The 20,899-nt window shown below is 40.7% G+C and overlaps 1 protein-coding gene across 1 annotated transcript in view; it reads left to right on the top strand.

Moving 5' to 3' along the window:
- adam19a (ADAM metallopeptidase domain 19a) overlaps positions 1-20,899 on the top strand; it is a 202,218-nt gene that overhangs the window by 85,347 nt on the left and 95,972 nt on the right. The window contains exon 3 of the mRNA XM_030431403.1: positions 9,798-9,874. Coding sequence (XP_030287263.1) covers positions 9,798-9,874 — 77 coding nt within the window. The remainder of the gene's footprint in view (positions 1-9,797; positions 9,875-20,899) is intronic.

The raw sequence follows: 20,899 nt of genomic DNA, 5'->3' as shown, positions 1-20,899 counted from the left end.
GAAATCGACCGAAATTAAGTTACAATCTCGAGCTTTGAATTAAAAAATGGAATTGTCGATGCTGCCATGCCCCATGTCACGTCTGGTCGGCTTGCCAAGCGGAAAGAAACACACGTGTTGAAGTGCTGCGAGTCAACCTCCTGTAATTTAGCTACTAGCTAAGCCAGTAGCTATTAGCTACTGCCAGTCAAACCCTTTCAGCTCCCGGACCGTGGTCGGGAAGCACAGGGGAGATGATTTCCTCCAGGGACGAAGTTTGTGTTTACCTTCGGGGTGAGCCCCTTTCACGTGTTAAGCTGGTCGGGAAATAATACCAGGGAGCTTTGCTGTATCTAGCCATCGCCTTTATTCACAGCCAAACTGCAGACTATACTGTACACTCTATTGCTGTCGCTACTACTGCTACTCCTTTCGCTCCTCCTTCCTCTCCCATTCATTAGGGATGGCTGGATCGATCCAAATATCAATAGTGATGATACCAAGGTGAGTATTGGTATCAGATTGATACTAGTGTGATGAGATCGATATTTTTGTTGTAGTTTTTCTCCTATAAATTCAGCAAATCACTTGTGTTTCTTCACAGAGTTTGTGTGAGCGCAGTGTCTCTCTCAGTCCTTAAGCACAGCGCTCCTCTTCAACTCTCTCACTCCGCTCACTCAGGTTCACTGTAACTGGAACTCAAAAATATATACTTATATTTAGATATATAGCCTACCTCAAGAATATAATAACACTTTTGTGTATCTGTTGAAAGAACATTAGTATTCCTATTTAGGCTACATGCAGATAAGTTATAGATTTAATTATGTTAAATATAATTTTCTTTTTTTGCTAAAATCTTTGTCCTGTGTTTTATCGTTATCATAATCACTAATTAAAGGCAAGATAGGCAAGAGTACAAAATCATTAATTGATCAGGAATTTTCAGTATCGGTATCGGTATTGCTATCAGCAATACTGGCCCTATACTTACTTGGTATCTGATCGATACCAAAATTTGCAGTATTGCCCAACCCTACCATTCATTCAATGTCCGCACATACACACGCTCCCTCACTCTCGCTCACCCACTCACACCTTAAGCACCTTACGCACACACACCTCACGCACCGCCCTATTCCTGAAAGGGGCTACGCCACTCTTATAACAATGGCACCTGCAGATGCAGGAGACCCATAGACAGAACTTGAACCTCCTCCTCTTTCACTTAAGTCGCTGGTGTGGAAGTATTTTGGATTTCCAGTGAGTTATGTTGACAACGTTCGCGTTGTTGACAAAAAAGCCACAGTTTGCAAGCTCTGCAGAAACTAGATGGCAGGTTTATTTTGTTAGTTTCCAATTAACTGAAGATATAAGTTATTGTTAAATTTTGTTATTAATAAACGTTTTAAGTTTGACAATGTAGTGTGGTACATTGCGAACAAAGGTCAGATATCATATTGCATAAAAGTCTAGTCTAAAAATGTCATAGCAACCTGTGCTTTAAAAAAAATAAATGTAAAAATCGAGAATCGAATCGAACTGTGACCTTAGAATCGAAAATGTTATCGAATCGAGGATTTGGAGAATTGTGACACCCCTAGGCACTAGGCATGACGGGTGCATCACTTCATCCATCTCTCTTCTAACTGTAAGGGAAATTCTCCTTGTTAGGGTTAGAGTTAGATGCGCCCATCACTCGGGAACACGGTAAATCTGGACTCATCAGACCACATGACCTTTTTCCATTGCTCCAGAGTCCAATCTTTAAACTCCCTAGCAAATTGAATCTTCAGATTGGCCTCACTGATAAGTGGAAGGCCACACAGCTCTTTAGTCCCAATCCCTTCTCTCCACATTGAGCGTGTGGAAGTGCTCTTAATTTCACTGTACATAGCTGTAAATTCTACTGTTGAGTTTTTTTCAGACCACATTTTTTCCTTGAAGATGATGGTTCACCACTGTCCCTTCAGGTTTTTAGTAGTGCATTGGACAGTTCTTAACCCAATTTTAGTAATCTCAGCAATCCCCTTAGATATTTTTTATTTTTTTTGCTTGATGCAGGCTTATAATTTCACACAACCACATGATATGTCTTCTGACATGGTTGTTTAAGAAATCAGAAGCTACTCACTACATCAGTTAGGGTTAAATAACTTAGCCAGGCAGTGTAATTCAAATTTTTCAGTTTCATGTTTGTTTTTGTGTATCATTACATCCCTACTTCTCATCAGTCAAATTGTTCCAAGTGTTTGAGGTGATGAATATCATCACATGAGTTTTCAGAGACAACAAAAAGCAAGTAATGGGTATTCTGTGAAAATACTGATACCTCGCTCGCCTTTTTGCGCTGACGGATCAAGCTGTCGACACCGCACTCTAGAGCAGGGGAGGATTGAAGGGAACAATAATAAGTACCTCGCTGTTTGTGCCCGTACCCAGTCACCCCCTGCCTCAACCTCCCAACAGTGCTCTCCTCTGCCTCTCAGAACAAGACTTGTTTAATTTTAGCAGCTTTGACGCGCATTTGACATAGATTAATTATAGAGGCTCTTCATGTCATTTACCGAGTCATATACTCACACAGTACAAGAGGAAGCGGTTATTCAGGGCAACCCTTTTCTTCTGCAACAAATCTGCTTCATCCTCAGTAAACTGCAGCAGCCCTTCCTGCCTTGGCTCTCAAACCTCTTCCACCGTCCTCATGGGCACTCCGTCCTCTTCCGCCCTCACTCTCCGAGCCCTCTCGGGTCTCAGGCATGATTGCCTCCTCCTGTAAACCTCCATCCACTCACACCTTTTCTGGCCCTTCTCCACGCTGCTTGACTGATCGGGAAAAATTGCACCGGAGACGCCTGTGGTTCCTTTAACAATTTCATGGCCTAGTTTCACTCAGATAAGAAAATGGTCAAAAAAGGAAGGAAGACGTGAGTGGCTCATAGTCAGTCAGTCAGTCAGTCAGTCAATCATAACTCCATCCTTGAACCTTTTTCTTTTTTATTTAGTTTTCAATATTTGTTTGTTGGCAGACATGTGGCGACATGACACTGACTTACCTTTTGTCATATAGTTTAAGAAGATTTAACTAACCTATTTCCATAGGTATTTAGGGTTTGAGCCATTGGGGTTACAGGGCTCTCCCCAGAAATTCTTAGTATAGCGGCGCACCGTCTGTCCAGGGGGGGGGGGGTGCGCGACTGCTCGTCAACGTCAGTCCGGGGGGGGGGGGCGACCGCTCGTCAACGTCAGTCGGGGGGGGGGACATGGACGTACGGACAGCCGGTCATCAACTCCGTCAGCCAGGGGACGGACGGACGCTCATCGCCGTCAGCAGGGAGCTCCTAGCCGTCAACCGGGGGACGGCGGACGGACGGACGGACGGACGGACGCTCGACACTGTCACGCGCGGAGTATAGCGGCGCTGACCGAGCGGTATAGCGGCGCAGCGCCGCTGTTCCACCGTCTGGGGAGAACCCTGGGTTACAAACCTGCATTACCAAATTATGTCAGGTTTCAGCTGTAGTTAGTAGTAAGGAATCTCCTTTGCAAAATGATGAACTTAAAAAAATGCTCCACTGCTTTTATTGTAGGTGTTAAACCAATACAATATTACTGGTATCCAAAGAACAATACATTGTCACCTCAAAGGCACAGGGGAAGGCTGAAGTTTTAAATGTCTGTGTGATTGTGGCATTGTCTAGACAAACTTTGGTGTTTTTGATTGACTGACAGCTGGACAGCTTGGCAATCTTTGCAGTTTTGAGTCGTCATCATTACTCCTGTCAATTAAGACATGAAATAGTGAATCAGGACCTGATAATCAAACTGAATTGCTGTTTTGTTTCACTTCCTTATTCAGTCTGACATTTTCTTTATGCATGTTTTATGTTGGTGCGTGGGAGGCACTGTTTCCCCTAACCAGTGATAATTCTTGAAATTATGTTACCTGTTGCTAGGAACATTTATCTTAACACTTCCTGTGATAAATTAAGAAATACTTTCATTGAAAAGTTATTTCTGTAACCATACTTGTACAGCTGTGTCAATCTTGTCTACACCTGTTGCCATTTTTTGCTATTTCTTTGTCCCAATTTTTCATGGATGGCAACCTCTTCTTCTGCAACAAATCAACCTCAGTTAACTGCAGCAGCCCTTTCTGCCTCAGCTCTTAAAACCTCTTCCACCGTCCTCAGCAGCACTCCGTCCTCCTCCGCCCTCACTCTCCAAGCCCTCTCGGGTCTCAGGCATGATTGCCTCCTCCTGTAAACCTCCATCCACTCACCCTTTCGGGCCCTTCTCCGTGCTGCTTGCTTACCGCAGATAAATGTTCCCAGCAACTAGTACCATAGCTTCAAAGATGATGTCCCCATTCTTAATTCCTTTTTAGTAGCTTTGATTGGTTGATTTTCTTTAATTGGAGAGAGCAACACAACATCACACTCAGCAATCCATTGTAATAACCAAGAGGGAGTTCTTTAATGCGCTGATATGTAACATATGGCTGGACTTTTGGTTTAGAATGTTAAAAAAATGAACTGTCATAGACAGAATGTGAAGAAACATCAGTGTTGACATTATGTCAAAGACGTCTATGTACCGTGTTGCAGAGATGTCTACTGAAGTTAGCATGCTAACCAGCTAGCCCCGGCCCATACTGTCTAATAATAATAGCCTCTGTTGTTTCAACTGGTAGATGTATGCAGTGGCGGGTGTGTTACTTAGTCTAATAAGTGAACAAAAGTACTCACAAATTCTCAAGACAGGAAAAATCTTTACTTTACTATTTCCCTCACCCACTTCTTGTTGTAAGTTTGACCTAGTTGTGCGCACACAGCTTTCCCTTTTAATGATGGATTATTATTGCCATTTCCGGTGCTCACTTTTAGTTGTACCTTTAAACTGAAGTGGTTTAGATTATGTGGATAAGCCACTGAGTTCAATGTCACCATGCTCTCAGGTGTCAGGTCATGCTCACTTCAATAAAAGACAATGAATACAGGAAGGTCATCACCAACTTTGTCGCCTGGTGTGAACTGAATCACCTGTGCATTAACGCCAGCGAGACAAAGGAGGTGGTGATTGATTTCAGGAGGAAGGCTCCTCAGACTGCACCAGTGAACATCCAGGGTTTGGACATTGAGATCGTGGAGGAGTACAAATACCTGGGTGTTCACATAAACAATAAACAATAACAATAAACTGGACTGGACACACAACACAGATGTCCCGTACAAGAAGGGCCAAAGTCGTCTCCATCTGCTGGGGAGACTGAGGTCCTTTGGTGAGTGCAGGTCACTGTTAAAAACTTTTTATGACTCTGTGGTAGCATCAGCGATCTTCTACGCTGTGGTCTGCTGGGGCTGTGGAAGCTCAGAGAGGGACAGGAAGAGACTCAATAAGCTGGTCAAAAGGGCTGGCTCAGTCTTGGACTGTCCTCTGGACTCCATTGAGGAGGTGGGTGAGAGGAGGATGTTAGCCAGGCTGACATCAATCATGGACAACCCCTCTCACCCCCTACATGAGACTGTGGGGGCTTTAAGCAGCTCCTTCAGCAACAGACTGCTTCACCCACGGTGTAAAAAGGAACGCTACCGCAGGTCGTTCATTCCAACTGCTGTAAGACTGTTCAGCACCAATAACTCTTAATGTAGCACCATAAGCACCTACTTCTCTTGCACTAATTTACACTTCTACCTCCGCCACCTTGTGCAATTATCCTGTGCAATAATACTATTTTACTATTTTTATATTTTGTATATATACATATTCATACTAATACACTGAATCTGGTTATTTGTAAACACTGTATTTAAACACTGTTTATTTATGCACCCAACCTCAACAAAGCAATACTTTGACACTTTATTTAAATGTATGTAATGCACATTTTGCCTCCTGTTTATACATTGCACATAACGTATTGTCCTCTCTATATTTTATTTTATTTTATCTTTTCTCTCTTATTCAAATCTTTTTTTAATATTTTCTTTAGTATTCTAAGTCCTGTACTTATTGTATGTCTGTATGTCTGTTCACCTGCTATTGTGACGAATACATTTCCCCGATGTGGGATAAATAAATGTCTAAAGACTAAAGAAATGAATACCAGAGTAGTGGTAATCCAGAATTTCGTCAGGAGTCTTGGTGCCGTTTTGCGGCACCCATTGTGCCAGATTGCAGCTTTAAGTGTGTTCTTGTGTCATTAAATGAACATGCATTAACTGTCACTGAATGAGGATTGCCAGGCATCTTGTAATGCATGAGATGAGCTTTAATAGAGCATAGTTATTGTCACTGTGGCAACGCACAGTCGCATCAAAGATCTGAAGAGAGCATACATCATCACATCCTTGTATGTTTATTGTTCATAACCCCTGTATGATAATAACTGCCTCTCAGGAGGAAAAGGAGGATTGTCAGGGCCCTCTCATCATATTCTTAGCATGTAGATTAGACAAGCTTTGATCCATCTAATAAGCTCTTCTCTGGCACAGTGTGTGTTTGCTCTGCATCACTGGAGCACATAGAGCGCTCAGGCTAGGAGCTCCATATGATGCATGGATGCTGCTGTCTTCATCTCTCTCCATGTCAATCCACAAGCCCCAAGCTGATAAGCATCAGTGGCACAACCGAATTCATACACTGTCCTCTTCTGTTTTTGCACTGTGTCTTAGGGTCCCTCCTCGATCTTTTCCTGTTGTTTATCACTATCGATTTGTCTTTTCCTGCTTCTTTGTTGTTTGGCCTTCTGTTTCTCTTTCTGTGTCTCTGGAACTGTCTGTTTTCATCAAGTGAAGCTCTTGAGCAGGACGTTTCTAACTTATATCCAGTGACTTCACTAACTCTTCATCCTTCTTCATCACCCCAGCCCCTTTTCCTCCGGTATCTCACCCTTTAGGATGTGGTAATCTAACAAAATCCGAATTGACTGACACTGAAGCACGTCACTACACACGGTTTAATTTTGCGTATACTTGATGCAGCTTTAGGTTGTACGTGCTCTTTAAGCCAGTGGGGGTGAAGATTAAAGCTGTATTACTCAAGAAATCAGGAGCAGCAGCCTAAATCACTCAGAGCACAAACACCAATGGCTGCTGTGAAAGACTGACAAATGTGACTTAGGGGGTGTGGGGATTTAGAAGCCCTTTGATCAGTAAATGTGCAGATACCCTACAACAAACTCAGTAAGCAGAGCCTCTGAACCAATCATTTTTAAGAATTGACCCTGAGATGTTAGCCTGGAGATACGGAGCGAGGCATTGAAGTGAAAAAGGAAACGGAGATGCTTTTCCGCATGGCAAAGATGCTAGTCGTTTGACATTTTGAATAAGTTGTCAAAATCCAAAGAAGACTTATTTATCTTCACCCCTTCTTTTCCAAATGTGAATTTTCTACAATGAGGTTCCAAAGCAGGGCCCTCAGTGTGCTTCAAACCAAATGGCTCGCAGTTTAGTAGAGATTCCACAATAGTGCTTCAACAAACTACAGTTCACAGTTTAACACTTCATGTTCCTCTGAGCAGTTCTGCTGTATTTGGCTCCCCTGTTAGCTTTTAGCCCTCATGCGTCAGGGCTCGAAACAAGCAGCGTCTGTAGCAGAGCTTGTGAGCTGTTAGCAACAGGCGAGCAGCAGACTCCTGCGCTGTGTTTGACATTTTATCTGATCTTCTCTTCTGTTTGGGCTCTATAGAACCCACTGATTAAACTTTATACAACACATATCTAACGATTGGTGTCAACTTTCATACCTCAGCATATGTAGCCAATTGTTGTGTTATTGAGCATGATTGTAGGTTCCACAGCAAGAAACGGTCCAATTTGTTGCTTTCTTGACAGTCAATACTTCCCCAGCTCCGTCCCTCCTTCTCCTTTCACCAGTGCCCTCCCTTCTTACCTTTTCCAGGTTGTCACACTTCCCACTCACCACCCCCTGTGACCCTGTCGTGACCAAGTGGGGTCTTTCGGCTGGAGCTGGGAAAGTTTCACGACTGAATAGCTGAAAATTATGCAAGACAAGTGAAAGTGAATCTGCTGAGCATGTGTCACCTGTTGTTGGAATGATGAGTTTAATGATGTGGTAACAAATGGACTTGAATTCACAATGGGTTGTTTTGTTTGGAACTTTGCACAGAGATGGGAGACAGAATACAGATCTGTCCTGTCATCTCTCCGTAAATCCCACTTGATGGTTATATCTCATGTAGTAAATTATTTCTCTTCATTCAGATTTTGATTAAGACAGCTGACTTTATTAACTATATCATGTTGTAGGCAGGGCACAATATTTGCGCCAGCCACTCCAGCACTTCTTTTAAAATATGTGGATGGTAGGTTTGCTTTACTGGCTATAGAGACAGTGATAATATTTTGAGTGACTGGTAATTTTCTAACCATTTTTCCGTTAGACAAAAAAATTGGTTTTGCACCCTGATCACTGAGTTTTACATTGACCTTTGGTCCTTGGGACTGTTTTTTATTTTCTCTAAACTAAAGCTTAGGGGCTTGTCAAAGTCTACATGGAGGAAGTTTAAATACGTGTCTTAGTGTTCTGAACGAAAACATCGTGACATCGCTCAAGTGAGATGTCTGCACCGAACCCAAAGATACTAAAAGACAGCTACCACCCAGCTACAATCTGGTGGTACAGCAGCAGATACGTCTGTATCTGTTAACAGACTACAGAACAGCTTCATTCCTATGAGACTTCTCAACTCATCCTCCACACTCCACTCTTCTGTGTGGCGTAAGGGGACTACAACTTACAATGCTTAATGCCTAAATCAGATTTTATATGTGTAAATGAGCATACATTTGGTTTATCTAAAAAAAAACAACATAAGCAGCTGATGAATGACGTCCACAGTCTGTCACCCCAAACTTAGAATTGTAAGAAGTAAAGAGCAATAAAACATGAGAGATTGTGACATTTAGTGAGTGACAGACACACAGTTTGAGAGGAAGAGCTCAGGCACGATGTCCACATGCGCGTAGTGGCACCAAACACACCACCCTGTCTTTGAGCGCCTAGCTTGTCACAACACTGTAGGGTTCAGAAAACAGTCTCTTTGATACTGTTGCAGGACTAGCGGGCATGCAGTGCCACTTCAGATCACTCTGACAGAGACATACAGTTGCCCTCTCTTCTTCTTTAAAGGATTTTCACAGTTGAGACAAGTGTAATGATTTCACAGTGCTTGTAAAGAGTTTATGTTGTTTTCAGAGTGTTGTCGGCTGTGGTGCAGCAAATGTCCAAATAACAAACCCTATCTGTGGTAAAGTAAAAAGCAGCACAGACTACTGACTAGTTTTACCTACATTACTTTATCATTATCATACATTACCATTTTTCTTACTTTTTCAAGCAAAATTACCCATAACCTGTAAACTTCTGCACCTTGTCTATCATTACTCGAATTAGATCATTTTGAGTTTGGGACTGTTGCCTTGACAAAACAAACAACAACAAATTGTAAGATGTCATCTTGGGCTCTGAAAAACTGTGGAAGAATTGTCTCATTGTTTTCTGACAATATATATATGTGTAATATAATAATATAATATAATATAATATGTGTTCGCTATATTTTAGGGAGTAGGTGTGTCAGATGTGTTTGTTTTCCACTCAGGGTGCATGGCTTCTCTGTTTGAAATGAACTGTCATCGGGCAGCTTCTCGACTGTGTTACCTACGGGCTGAACACTCAATCAAAACGCTGCTGTATATGTACTTTGATGCTTTGAAATGCACTTTAAGCGGAGTGTTCCTGGTGAGTTCTCCTGCAGCTATGACCTGATGTGATCTCTCTTCTTAACTCTACAGGAAGATTACCCAGTCAGAGGGGAAATAGTGCTGTCATCCCATGACCTCCAACTGGTGCTACAGGTGGAACATAATCAGTGAGTATTCCTTCTCACCTACCATCTTAACTGCCTCAACAGACTGATAACCTGCTCTGTCTTCCAGCTGAGAGAAAGAACTTCATTGGAAGGCAGAGAATGTAGAGTGGTGTGTTATCATAAAGCTCCAACTATTCATTTTTCTCTCTCAGCTCTGTCTTGACTTTTTGGTCAGTCAGGAGCTACCACAGTAGCTCAAGGCTACTAAATGTTTCCACATGTTGGAAGCTTATTAAGGATTGAATGGATCGCCTTAGGATAAGGATGTGCTAGTACTAATGGGAGCTGGTAGCCCACTCACCCTAAAGCTACAAATTTGAGCTCTTATTGTAAAAATAATTTTGTGAGGCCAGTTGAGAACACAGACAACTCTGACTCACTGATGCTGAAAAAGGAGCGCTAATGTTCCATTCGACACAATAATTGATTGACATGTGATGGGTCACAGGAGCCCAGAAATTGGCTAGAAGAACCTGGATCCTGTTCCAACACTTCACAAAAAATGTCTTCAGAGTCTATCAATCAGACAAAATACTCAAATCCGCTGAAGTTCTGCAAACACTGTTGCGAGAGGGTTTATTGTATTCTTTCAGACAGCAACCTCAATAAGCTCGAGCTGATCCGTGGAACAGACTGAGCTGGAGAAGGGAAGTCGTGGTTTTAACCAGTGGCACGTGGAGCTTTTCATTTTTTACCTCAGGAGAGATAAATATGACATGCTCTTGGATCATAGATTCAGCTACTTAACTGCTCCTTTGTAATGAGAACAGGAGATGTGTGTGTGACACACCTCAGGGCACAAAGAGAAGCACGGCTAATCAGAATGAGCTGTGAGTCCCATGAAGGCCATGTGGAACAGGGTTCAAGGCCAGCAGAGGTTGTGATGTTCTGTGATAACATCAAGGGGAGCTCTGTGTGGTGCGTGCACATTAGCCAGAGACGTGTCGAGACTCGCGATTGGACCACTTAACATGCTCATGTAACCAAGAGGCCCCACATTTCATTTTCATGAGGTTTTTTGGTGTTGTTTTCTTTTTTTTGTTGTGATAAACCCTCGTGTGAATCGTCATATTATTACCAAAAAATATATTTACATGTTTATGTCTGATTAAGGTAACGTTCTGTGCTTTCTGCAGTTTGAACCGTATCATTAATCAATCGTCATGATATTCAGCATCTGCTGCTTCAACGTACACCAGCCTTTTGTCATAGTGCTAATTTGATGATACAAATGTATGAAGCAAATTTATAACGCAATATAAACTACTACGTTTAAAGAATCCTTTATTAAATACAACAGAAGAATATTTAATACTTGCAAACTGATGGCAGGGATGTCCCGAGGTCATAAGGTGCCAAAGCAAAATTGATGTGACCTGCTGATGTGATCCTTAATCTTACTTCTCTTTGCAAACATCGGTGCACTGTACGCCCCACAGCTGCCTGCTACAAGCTTTGTGTGTTACTGTAAATCCGACATGTGTTTTAGTCAAATGTTAACTGTGGCGTTGTCGCAGTGATTGTTGGTTTGTTGTGAAGGAAGGTGGGAAGTGTTGCACTGCAGGTGTGTGACTTCAAAAGTGATGAGTGAGTGTGAGATGTCTCTAAGAGTGGCACACTGAGTATTTCAGTCAAAGGCAGTGTTCACATACTGGATGCATGCAATTCCAGTTGCTTGGAAACAGATTGACGTGTTGGAGTAAGAGAAGACAAATGGAGGGACTCACACAAACAGTGAAGTAGGCTGGCAGAAAAAGAAGAAGAAGCCCTGAGACAGTAGTGGCATACATGAGGCAGATAGGCAGTGATGAATGAGATGGAGAGGACACAGAAACTTACAGAGAGTTTAGTGGTGAGAGTACACTGAGTGTGGGACAAGCAGCCACACTCTATACTAGAGGACGGCGAGCTGGCAGAGTCTGTGTTTATTTTAAATCAGCAGTTGAGCGCCAAGTGACGAGCTAGAGTTTGGTCTGAATGTAGGTCAGAGACAGAGGGACACATTCTGGGGAGACAATCTCTCCGTTGATGGAGGAGTCATTGGGAAAGTTACTGGAAACTGCATTTATTTTATCTACTGGGCCTCTTCCACTGGGACAAGACTGGAACATGTCCAGGAACAAGTAGGGTTTTCAAAGGCCAGGATCATCACTTTTACACTTATGAAAGGAGGAGAAAAACATTTCTGTTTGTAGAACATAATGTACGGTAGATTAAACAAAAGTGTTAATGGTGAAAGTTTGTTATCACAGCAAAGCATTTCCTTACAAGGAGGAAAACTATAGAATAAAAACAAAACGTCTCTTTTTGAAAGCCTGACCAAATTCTATTGGAAGGGCGATGCTGATGGCAACTTCAATTCTGATGACCCATTTTTTGCAATTTTTTGCTAAGAATTACCCCAAGCATATTTTTCTGCAAGTCTTTGTAAAACATTGCATATAAGCCAATCGTTAGTCACGCTCTAATTTTGTTTATCATTAAAAAAAGTTTTCATCTTTTCCTAATCTGATTATCACATTCAGTCATCTCGTCACAAAGAGAAAAAATATGTTTTATAGTAAAAGTATCTTGTTTTCCCTGTATAGCATCTCATCATTAGGAGAAAATAATTTCTTCTAATAAAAAAAATATATATATATCACGACGCATGTCAGTGTTAGAAAAAGAAGTCGTCACTGGGACGGAATATCTCAGAATGCAATGTTATCACCACAAATGATGTTAAAAGTAGAAACATAATTTTTACATCGTTGAAAGTATTTTGTTATCAAAGTGGAACACTTGTATGGAATGATTATCTATATCATTATCACAACGAAGGATGCCAATATGAGGGGAAAATATGACATATTACCCTAATTACTACAACACTGGGACATGTAAGTTGAAAAGTACCTCACTGAATTAGCAGTAGTACTGTCATTACAACAAAGTACAGGGCTCAAGGGTGTGAGCGTGCTGGTCACACATGCAGCCGGTAATCTGTCAGGTCCAACAAACACAAACTGTGTTGACAGGTGCCTTTAAACAGATAGCCTTTAAACATATTTTCTGCTGATTATTTTGTCAGCATATAGCAGGGTTTTATAAACATCACATTGCACTGCTCCTGCATTCCTTTCACGCGAATGAGAGAAAACTTGAGACATCACAACCTTCAAACTCTTCATTTTGAATTGAGCTATTGATTATTTTTCATCATTAAAAAATGTTGCAGCGCCTGTCACGTCCTAAGATACATAATCCTCTTTTAACATTTGCGGTTATTGTTATTTCTTGTTATACGTGCTGTGGAAGGAAGAGACTTTCATACCATAATTTATGTAATGTATTTAGAAATTAATTTAAAGTGTATTATTGAGTTCACCTAAATTATGTGCTGTTTGGTGCATCCTTGTAAAGAGTTAGTCTGGAGTCCTGAAGTAACTTGTCAGAAGTAGGAAATGTATCACACAATCATAAAAAGATTGTAAGTTGATATCATAACAAAGCACAGCTTTGCTATGAGGAAAAATATATATTTTTAATATGATAAATGGAAATGTACTTGTGTTTTTAAAATACTGTGTTATCACCAAAAATGATGGCATTATTAGGAGAAAAAATATAATATCTTGTCAGATCGAAGACTTTATAATTGAATGATCTTCTTATCAAATTAAATTACGCCCCTGTAAGTACAAATATATCTTGTTATGAAAATAAAAGTACCACATTATTGTAAATATCTTTATATGATGATACTAATAATAATAATAATAATAATAATAATAATAATAATAATAATAATGATAATAATATAAAGGCTCTGATACTCTCATTTCTCATATTGTTTCTCGTTGTCTTGAAAAATATTAAAAGCAGTGCTTCCATCATTTGATCTGTTCAAGGGTTGTTGTTTTTTTTTTACCAATTGGTTTGTATGTACAGTAATTGAGTTATTAAACTGCAGTAACATTCACTGAGGAAGCTTCTTCTGTCATCTTTTGTTATTTTTTTTCTAACCTTGAGCCATAAGCATAGTCTCTGTCCATCCTCCCCACTTTCCTCCACTCAGCAGGGAAAAACTTTCTGGTGAATGCCATATCTGAGAGGTGCTAAGTCAGACTGATAGACCGCTCTTACAAAGTGTGACTCATTCACTTTGAGTCATTTAAACAGTCATGACGGAGGAGGAGCAGCGAGGGATGGAATGAGAATGAGCTGGGAATGTGCTGGGGGGAGCTGACCTACACACACATCCCGAGAATAGACTGAGCATGAGAGTGGGGAAGCCTGTGTGTGTGTGTGTGTGTGTGTGTGTGTGTGTGTGTGTGTGTGTGTGTGTGCGCATGTGTGTGTGTGTGTGTGTTTTTAGTTGAATGTGTGAGTGGTGGGCCTTGGAATGCCAGCTGACGTAATGCTGGACATGTCTGTGCTGGCTGAAGTAGCCAGAACAGACAGATGACATAGGATGTGCTGGTGGCTCGTCTGTGAGTCATGATGTTTGGCCATCTTGACGCTGGTTCACACTGATGTAATGACTAATACACAAACACAATCACGCAAAGATTATCTGTGTCTCTTAGTTCTTGCTAAATTAGCAGGTTTGGAGTGTACACTGGAAAACGGACGAGATTAACTTTGACTATAACTAATTGGAATCAACATGCAACCACAACATGTGGTCAGTGTGGTGTTGAATAGATCTTTGAAAACCCCAAAACAAAAAATTGTTGAATCTTGAGAAAAAAAAATTGAAGGATATGACACATCAGGACCTTTGTGGGCAAACTCCATCTGCTGGTGGAAGATCATGGCTAAAAGCTCCAGAGCAGACACTAAATATACCTCGTGATGAGATTCGTGTTTTGTTTATGTTTTGTTGTTTTTGCGTCTCATCAGTGAATGGAGGTGTTTTTTGATGTAAACTAAATGTTGTTCACATTATAATGTGGTCATATATAGGAGGTAATCATAGATAGTGCCAGGCAGTAAATCACTATGATATTTTATGTATATCATGAATATGTATAATCGAGATACTGGATATCATTATATAGATATGTATTAAGTGTTGTCATTTCCTGGCTTTAAAGGCTCATTACAGTAAAGGGATGACATTTTCTGAACTTATCAGACTATTCTTCTTGTTCTAATACTTTACCAACTTATATCCACATCACTGATTATTACTGATCAAAAATCTCATTGGGTTCATATTTCGTATTATACCAATAGTTATCCCAACAATTTTCTGACAGTATTGATATCGAGGGATTTGGTCAGAAATGTTATGATATTTGATATTGTCACCTAGTCCTCACATTTATGAAGTTTTCTTTTGGACATTTCAAAATATCAAGAGATAGCCTTAAAATATGGCAATATAGTATATTGTTGTCAGCCCTTATCGTGACCGCTCAAGTCAAATTTGATAGCAGTTGGTGGTACTTTTTGGGTGCAGGTGCTCCATCAATTGAATAAGACCTAGTGAGTGCTGCAAAATAATATTGAGATATAACAATGATATTGGTGACATATAATATTAGACTAATTTAGTTTTTGGTGAGACTACAATAAGAATATATTAGGAAGTCATGTGGATGAAAAATGTTTCACCAGGGCTTAAGTGTGCATGGGTCCTAATTAAAATGTCTTAAAATATTGATGTGATGTTATTAAAAATGACAGACTATGTGCCAGTGATGGCTCTCATTTAATACCTGAATTCTATCTAGCTTGAACATTTGTTCTGGAACACTAGTTTGCTGATGGTGGACCTACCCAGTCAAATGTTTAGATATGAAAACAATACAGACTGGCTTTTCTTTACAATATAATTGATCTTCCTTTGACAGTATAGAGACAGGCTTATGATGTACCTTTATTAGGTAACAGCTATTTGGCAAACTCAATAAAACTAGTCATTATCCCCCCAGCCCGCAACCCCGCAGGATGTATGTGTTTATCAAGGGCTTCCACAGACTCAGCTTTGCAGGACAAGCTGTATCGAGCCCAAGTGAACTTTTCCTTTAGCTGACTACAGCTGTTGACATCTGGACATGTGAGGTTTTCAGAAGTTCATTGTTGCAATTACATGTTCTGGATCAAACCCTCAAATAGTTTCTCCCATTAATGATTATATCATGGAAAGCCAAGCTCTAAAGGACGCAATTTTCTCATGCAGTAGGACATAATCTCTTAACAGCAAAGCTAATTCTTAAACAGAGAACATTAAAATGGCTTCTAGGAAAAGATGTATAATTAAAAAAAAGAAAGGAATAATCTGCTCAGAAATAGGACTGTTTCACTTCTTTTTTTTAAATCGAGAAAAGCTTCTTCACATTAGACAGTACGAAAATCCCCAGCCAATGTAACAGGTAACAGTGTGTGTTAGAGCTATTACAAGCAGGAGAAAAAGCATTAAGCAAACATGTACATTATTAAATAAGTGCCAGCAGGGTAATCTTCATATATTAAATATTAATAGCATCAAAACAATTGACCATATCATTCAATTAGTCTGCATTGGCTGCTGCTGCTGAGCAGCTTTATCTTCCTGCCTCAGCCTATCTCACACATGCAGCTCAGGATATTGGCATTGTACTTAAAGAGCACATTTAATTGTAATTGCAAATTTTCTGTTGAGGACTACTAGATGAAGTGTAAGCTCTCTTATGTTAATGAAAGCCTTGATTACACTGCCACCCTGGGATGATATGTAATGAAATGGGAAATACATGCCATCCATTGTACATAATGATGAGGCGGACCCTTGCGGATGTGTCTAGTTGAACTAAATGTATTGCTGTACTGCAGGCGGAAGACCTGACAAGGTGTTAATTAGGACTCGAGTCCTCTGAGAGTCTGCCTTCACAAAGACAAGTTTAGAGGGAACGGCACTTTTTAAGCACTCTCCTGGCAACAGCTTTTAGTATCCCAGTTCCTCCATTGATTTTCCCCAGGAGATAGTTTATTTGGACTTGGCTGCAGCCCCACAGTGTCTCCACTTTGATAGTGATTAAAATCAATAATGAGCTTTGTTCTGTTAATCTGCTCTAATCCAGCTCGGGATGTCAGCTCAGACGATGACTGTCAGCTCCAGGCCAGCTGCGCCCGCCTCCTTTTTGAGAAGGAAAATCCCAAGAAAACCACTCTGATTTGGTACCACTTCAGCTGGCAGGATGAAGTGATGAAGGGAGTGAGGGGGAAAGGAGAGAGGAGATGAGAAGGGGGGGTGGCGTATGAGTCAGAACCAGGAAATGAATTGTCCTTCAAAGGCTCTGGAGTGTGGGAAAGACAGAGACACTGCAGAGAGTTAGAGAAGCTCACAGGAAACAGAACAAACCTTCAGTGAAAGTTAAGGTTAGAGGAGGGTAAAGATGTGGAAGAGGAGAAGTGGATGTAACAACAGAGTGAGACAGAGAACAGGTGGTGGTGTTTGGGTGATGCGAGCCTGTATACCGAGCAGACTCTGTAGTGTTTCCTGTTTGGCATGTGCTGAGGAAATCCTGCTAGAGCAGCTGTGCAGCCTTGAAACACTATACGTGTATATTTACTTCACATTTCTGTATGGTTGTGTGTCTGCACAAACACACACATACAATCTGACATCTGTGTGTGCTCAGCACAGTCCTGTTCACCATTGTGTTTGTATCCCTAAAGACAGCGTAGCCTCATCTGTCAAAGTGTGACCTTCTGAAACTGAATGTCTGAGACAGACCACGACCAAGGCTCAGTCCTGCAGGGCTTTGTTGCCATCTCTCATTTCACTTCACGCCTAAAGTCCAGGATGACTGATGGCCAGTGCAAATCACACTCCACACACCTTTTTACACATCCTCAGACACCAAAATCATAGACCACAATACAACTGTACACAGTCAGAAGGTTCTTGAACCATCAAAATGCCTAAAAGCGTCTTTAAGGTTTAAATTTCAATAAAGTATGCAGCTGTTTTAGTTTGACAAATTATGATTTAAGTCATCAGAGTGTTTTTATGAGCGGTTTTATGTATCCACTGGGTGAATATTTAACATGCTAATACACATCCAGCATTTTAGGCTGATTGTTGCCATGAAAATGACCTTGTTGTTAATCTGAACTGGGACTCGAAAAGCTGAACTGCAATCATTTGATTTGTCTTTTATTTAAAATGTCAGCTTTCACAAGGTCCCTGCTTGCTTTTCTCAGATCCAATTTCTGTACATGCTTTTTTCATTTGGATTTGAAAGCCATGTAAAGAGTTTAACTGGCCGTCAGCTGTCTTTCTTTTGAACTCCTCAAATGGGTTGGCCTTTTCTAGTATAAATATATGATTACTGCATGTTTAGTTCTATGCAATGTTCTGATAAATTTTCCCCTGTGTTAATTCTAATGATGCTGCTAAATGCTACAGAATGCACACTGGACAGAGTTCAGAACAATACAAGAAGGGAAGCTAATTAGTCAAGCTGGGTTGGTTTCATGACTTCGGCCCTCCCTTACAACAACGCACGGGCTACACCGGTGAGAATACATTTCATGTCATGATTATCCTGGCAAAAATGTTATCCTGATTATCATCAAAGTATGCTTATTACTGCATTCAAACATACTGAAATCACTTTGCATTGCGCATTGTCAGGAAACAAATATTTGTATTGAATTACAGATAGGGCACACCATTTTTTTTTTTATATATATAATTGTTTGTTTTTTATTTTATTGTATGTTCTTTTTCATAAAAAAAACAATCCTGAATAAGGTAATCATAAGTCACATCGTCCCCCTGCATGAAAAAAGGTGGGCACCTAATCTCCCTGTTGTTCTTCAGTTTGGAATCCATAGTAACTACACCCAACAAATTACAGTGTTTTTATGGGGATACAATGGGCAAGCTGGTTAGGATTGCATTTTGATTGGAAAGATGCAGGCTCCCCCTTGTGGCAATTCAAATATAAATCAGGAATAGAAATACAATTTATTTAAGTACGTTACTAAGCGAGACAACTTTTTCAACTCGTGTCAGGATATTCATGATTATCCAGATTCCCAATTATCTCGATAATGGGACCGACAATTCAACAATGAATAAATGACAGACACAAGGTAAACACTAGAAGTGTTTGAATTTTTATTTGAATGATGTTGAATTTGGTTGTGGCAAAAGTTTAGCCATGTTTCACTTTTTTGGGTTAGGGTTAGGGTTGCTGCTCAGCATTTAAAAAAAGTTTTGCCAGAGCCCCTTGCCATGGATACCCTGCTGGACTGGCTCCACTCAACTGGCTCTGTGAAGAGTAAGTCACACCAGTGCCATGTCTGCAGAAAGAAGCATCCCCATCTACAGATTGCTAGTATAGACTAGGTAGACTAAGACCCAATCTAAATATCCCCTTTGCCCCCGACCATTGGGTCTTACCCATCCATTTTGCAATTACACACCTGATGTAGGCCTGATTCTTGTTGGGATAGAAAGGGAAAACTACATGGCAATTGAAATTGAGGTTTTTTTGATGACTTAATGGACTTGATAGTGTGAAGTTGTGAACAAATTATGAGCGTCCATGCTTTTCTATCTCCAAAGATAAATGGTAAGTGGTGTTGTGATAATATTAGGATTGCCATGGTTATGCAAGAGAAATCAGAACAGTTGAGGATGGCATGTTGGAAATGTCAAGTCTGTTTATATAAGACATGGACGACTGATGATTTATGATGGTTTTGAAGGTTGTCCCATTCCATAGGTGGATAATTAAAACACTTCCTCTTGTAATTCTCTTCTGAGAGGCAAGGGATTTGAAAATGGGTTGAAAATTGGAATTTGGATTGAGCCTTTGTTTGTTTTTGTCTGTTGTGTTTAAGGCTGGTGCGACGTGTCAATGTTATCAATGTAACTGATTGTGAAAATACATTGATTTTACGTAGCATGCGTCAATGCTTCAGATGTAAGCAGTACTACCGCCATGCCCGAGCACTTGGAGTGGAGGCATCCCAGGGGCAGCTGGAATCACACTGGATCCAGCGGTGCGGTGAAATGCTGCAGATTGGTGCGGTGGTGTGTGTGGTCCATGTGTGTCATGTGTTGGGAACCCACACTGAAGTTCATCAAGCTCATCAAGTGTGTGCTATGGCATCTAATTATCATTCAACGTGACCGCTGTGTGTTACACTTATTCACATGTATTCAGCTCCACTCCTCGCAAGGCCACCCAAGAAATACTCATTACAAACACTTGTGTTTTGGTATTTTTTTGTAAAATAAAAAAATGGAGCAATCCATTATCACAGAGCTGTACAAATAAAATATGTCATCTCAGAATCTCTTAAGCTTGAGGCAAGATCAGATGACCTTGGGTCCTTCCATCCAACATACACTTATTACAGGTAGCAGAGACAGATGGAAAGCCTCATGTTGAAGTCTAGCATTGACAGAACATGCTTTGATCCCATCCAACTCTCTCCCCCTAAACTCATCCAAAACCTCCTCACCATTATCCTTAATCCAAACCTCTTTTATGTGGTGAGAAGATGTTGCCAGAGAATGTGAAAAAACTAGGCCCATCAAGCCTGGTTTAAAAACATGTTGTGACAAATAAGAGCAAAACTCAACAATTCTGAGGGATTCAATTTGTTTTGGAATCTTAAAGATATAAGGTGTAACATTTTTGCACTGACATATCCTTCAGCTGATTGATAGAGGGAAGTTGGTTTAAGTAAGGAGGCTGCAGTATGTCATACATTCTATGACTCAATCTCAGGGGATCTTAGGCCATCAGGGGCGATGTGAACGTCAGCATTCGCATTCACACAAAGTGCTCATTAAATTTTTCATTTTACTGGCACCAACAGACAGTATGAGCAATCATCCTTGCTTTACCCTGATTCAGCCTTATCATTAACCTTGATCCTGTGAAAGGAGCTCAGGGAACTGACAGCACACTTCACAGTTGGGTGACGGGCCATGAACAGGCGTTGGGGCCAATTAGAGCCAGTGTGACAAACACGGTGGCTCCAGGTTGCCGATTTAAGGAATGTGACCACGGCTTGTTGTCAGGTGGA

This window comes from Sparus aurata, chromosome 10 (assembly GCF_900880675.1).
Source record: "Sparus aurata chromosome 10, fSpaAur1.1, whole genome shotgun sequence".
NCBI classification, from domain to species: Eukaryota; Metazoa; Chordata; class Actinopteri; order Spariformes; family Sparidae; genus Sparus; species Sparus aurata.
This window is presented reverse-complemented; position numbering and strand designations above follow the sequence as displayed.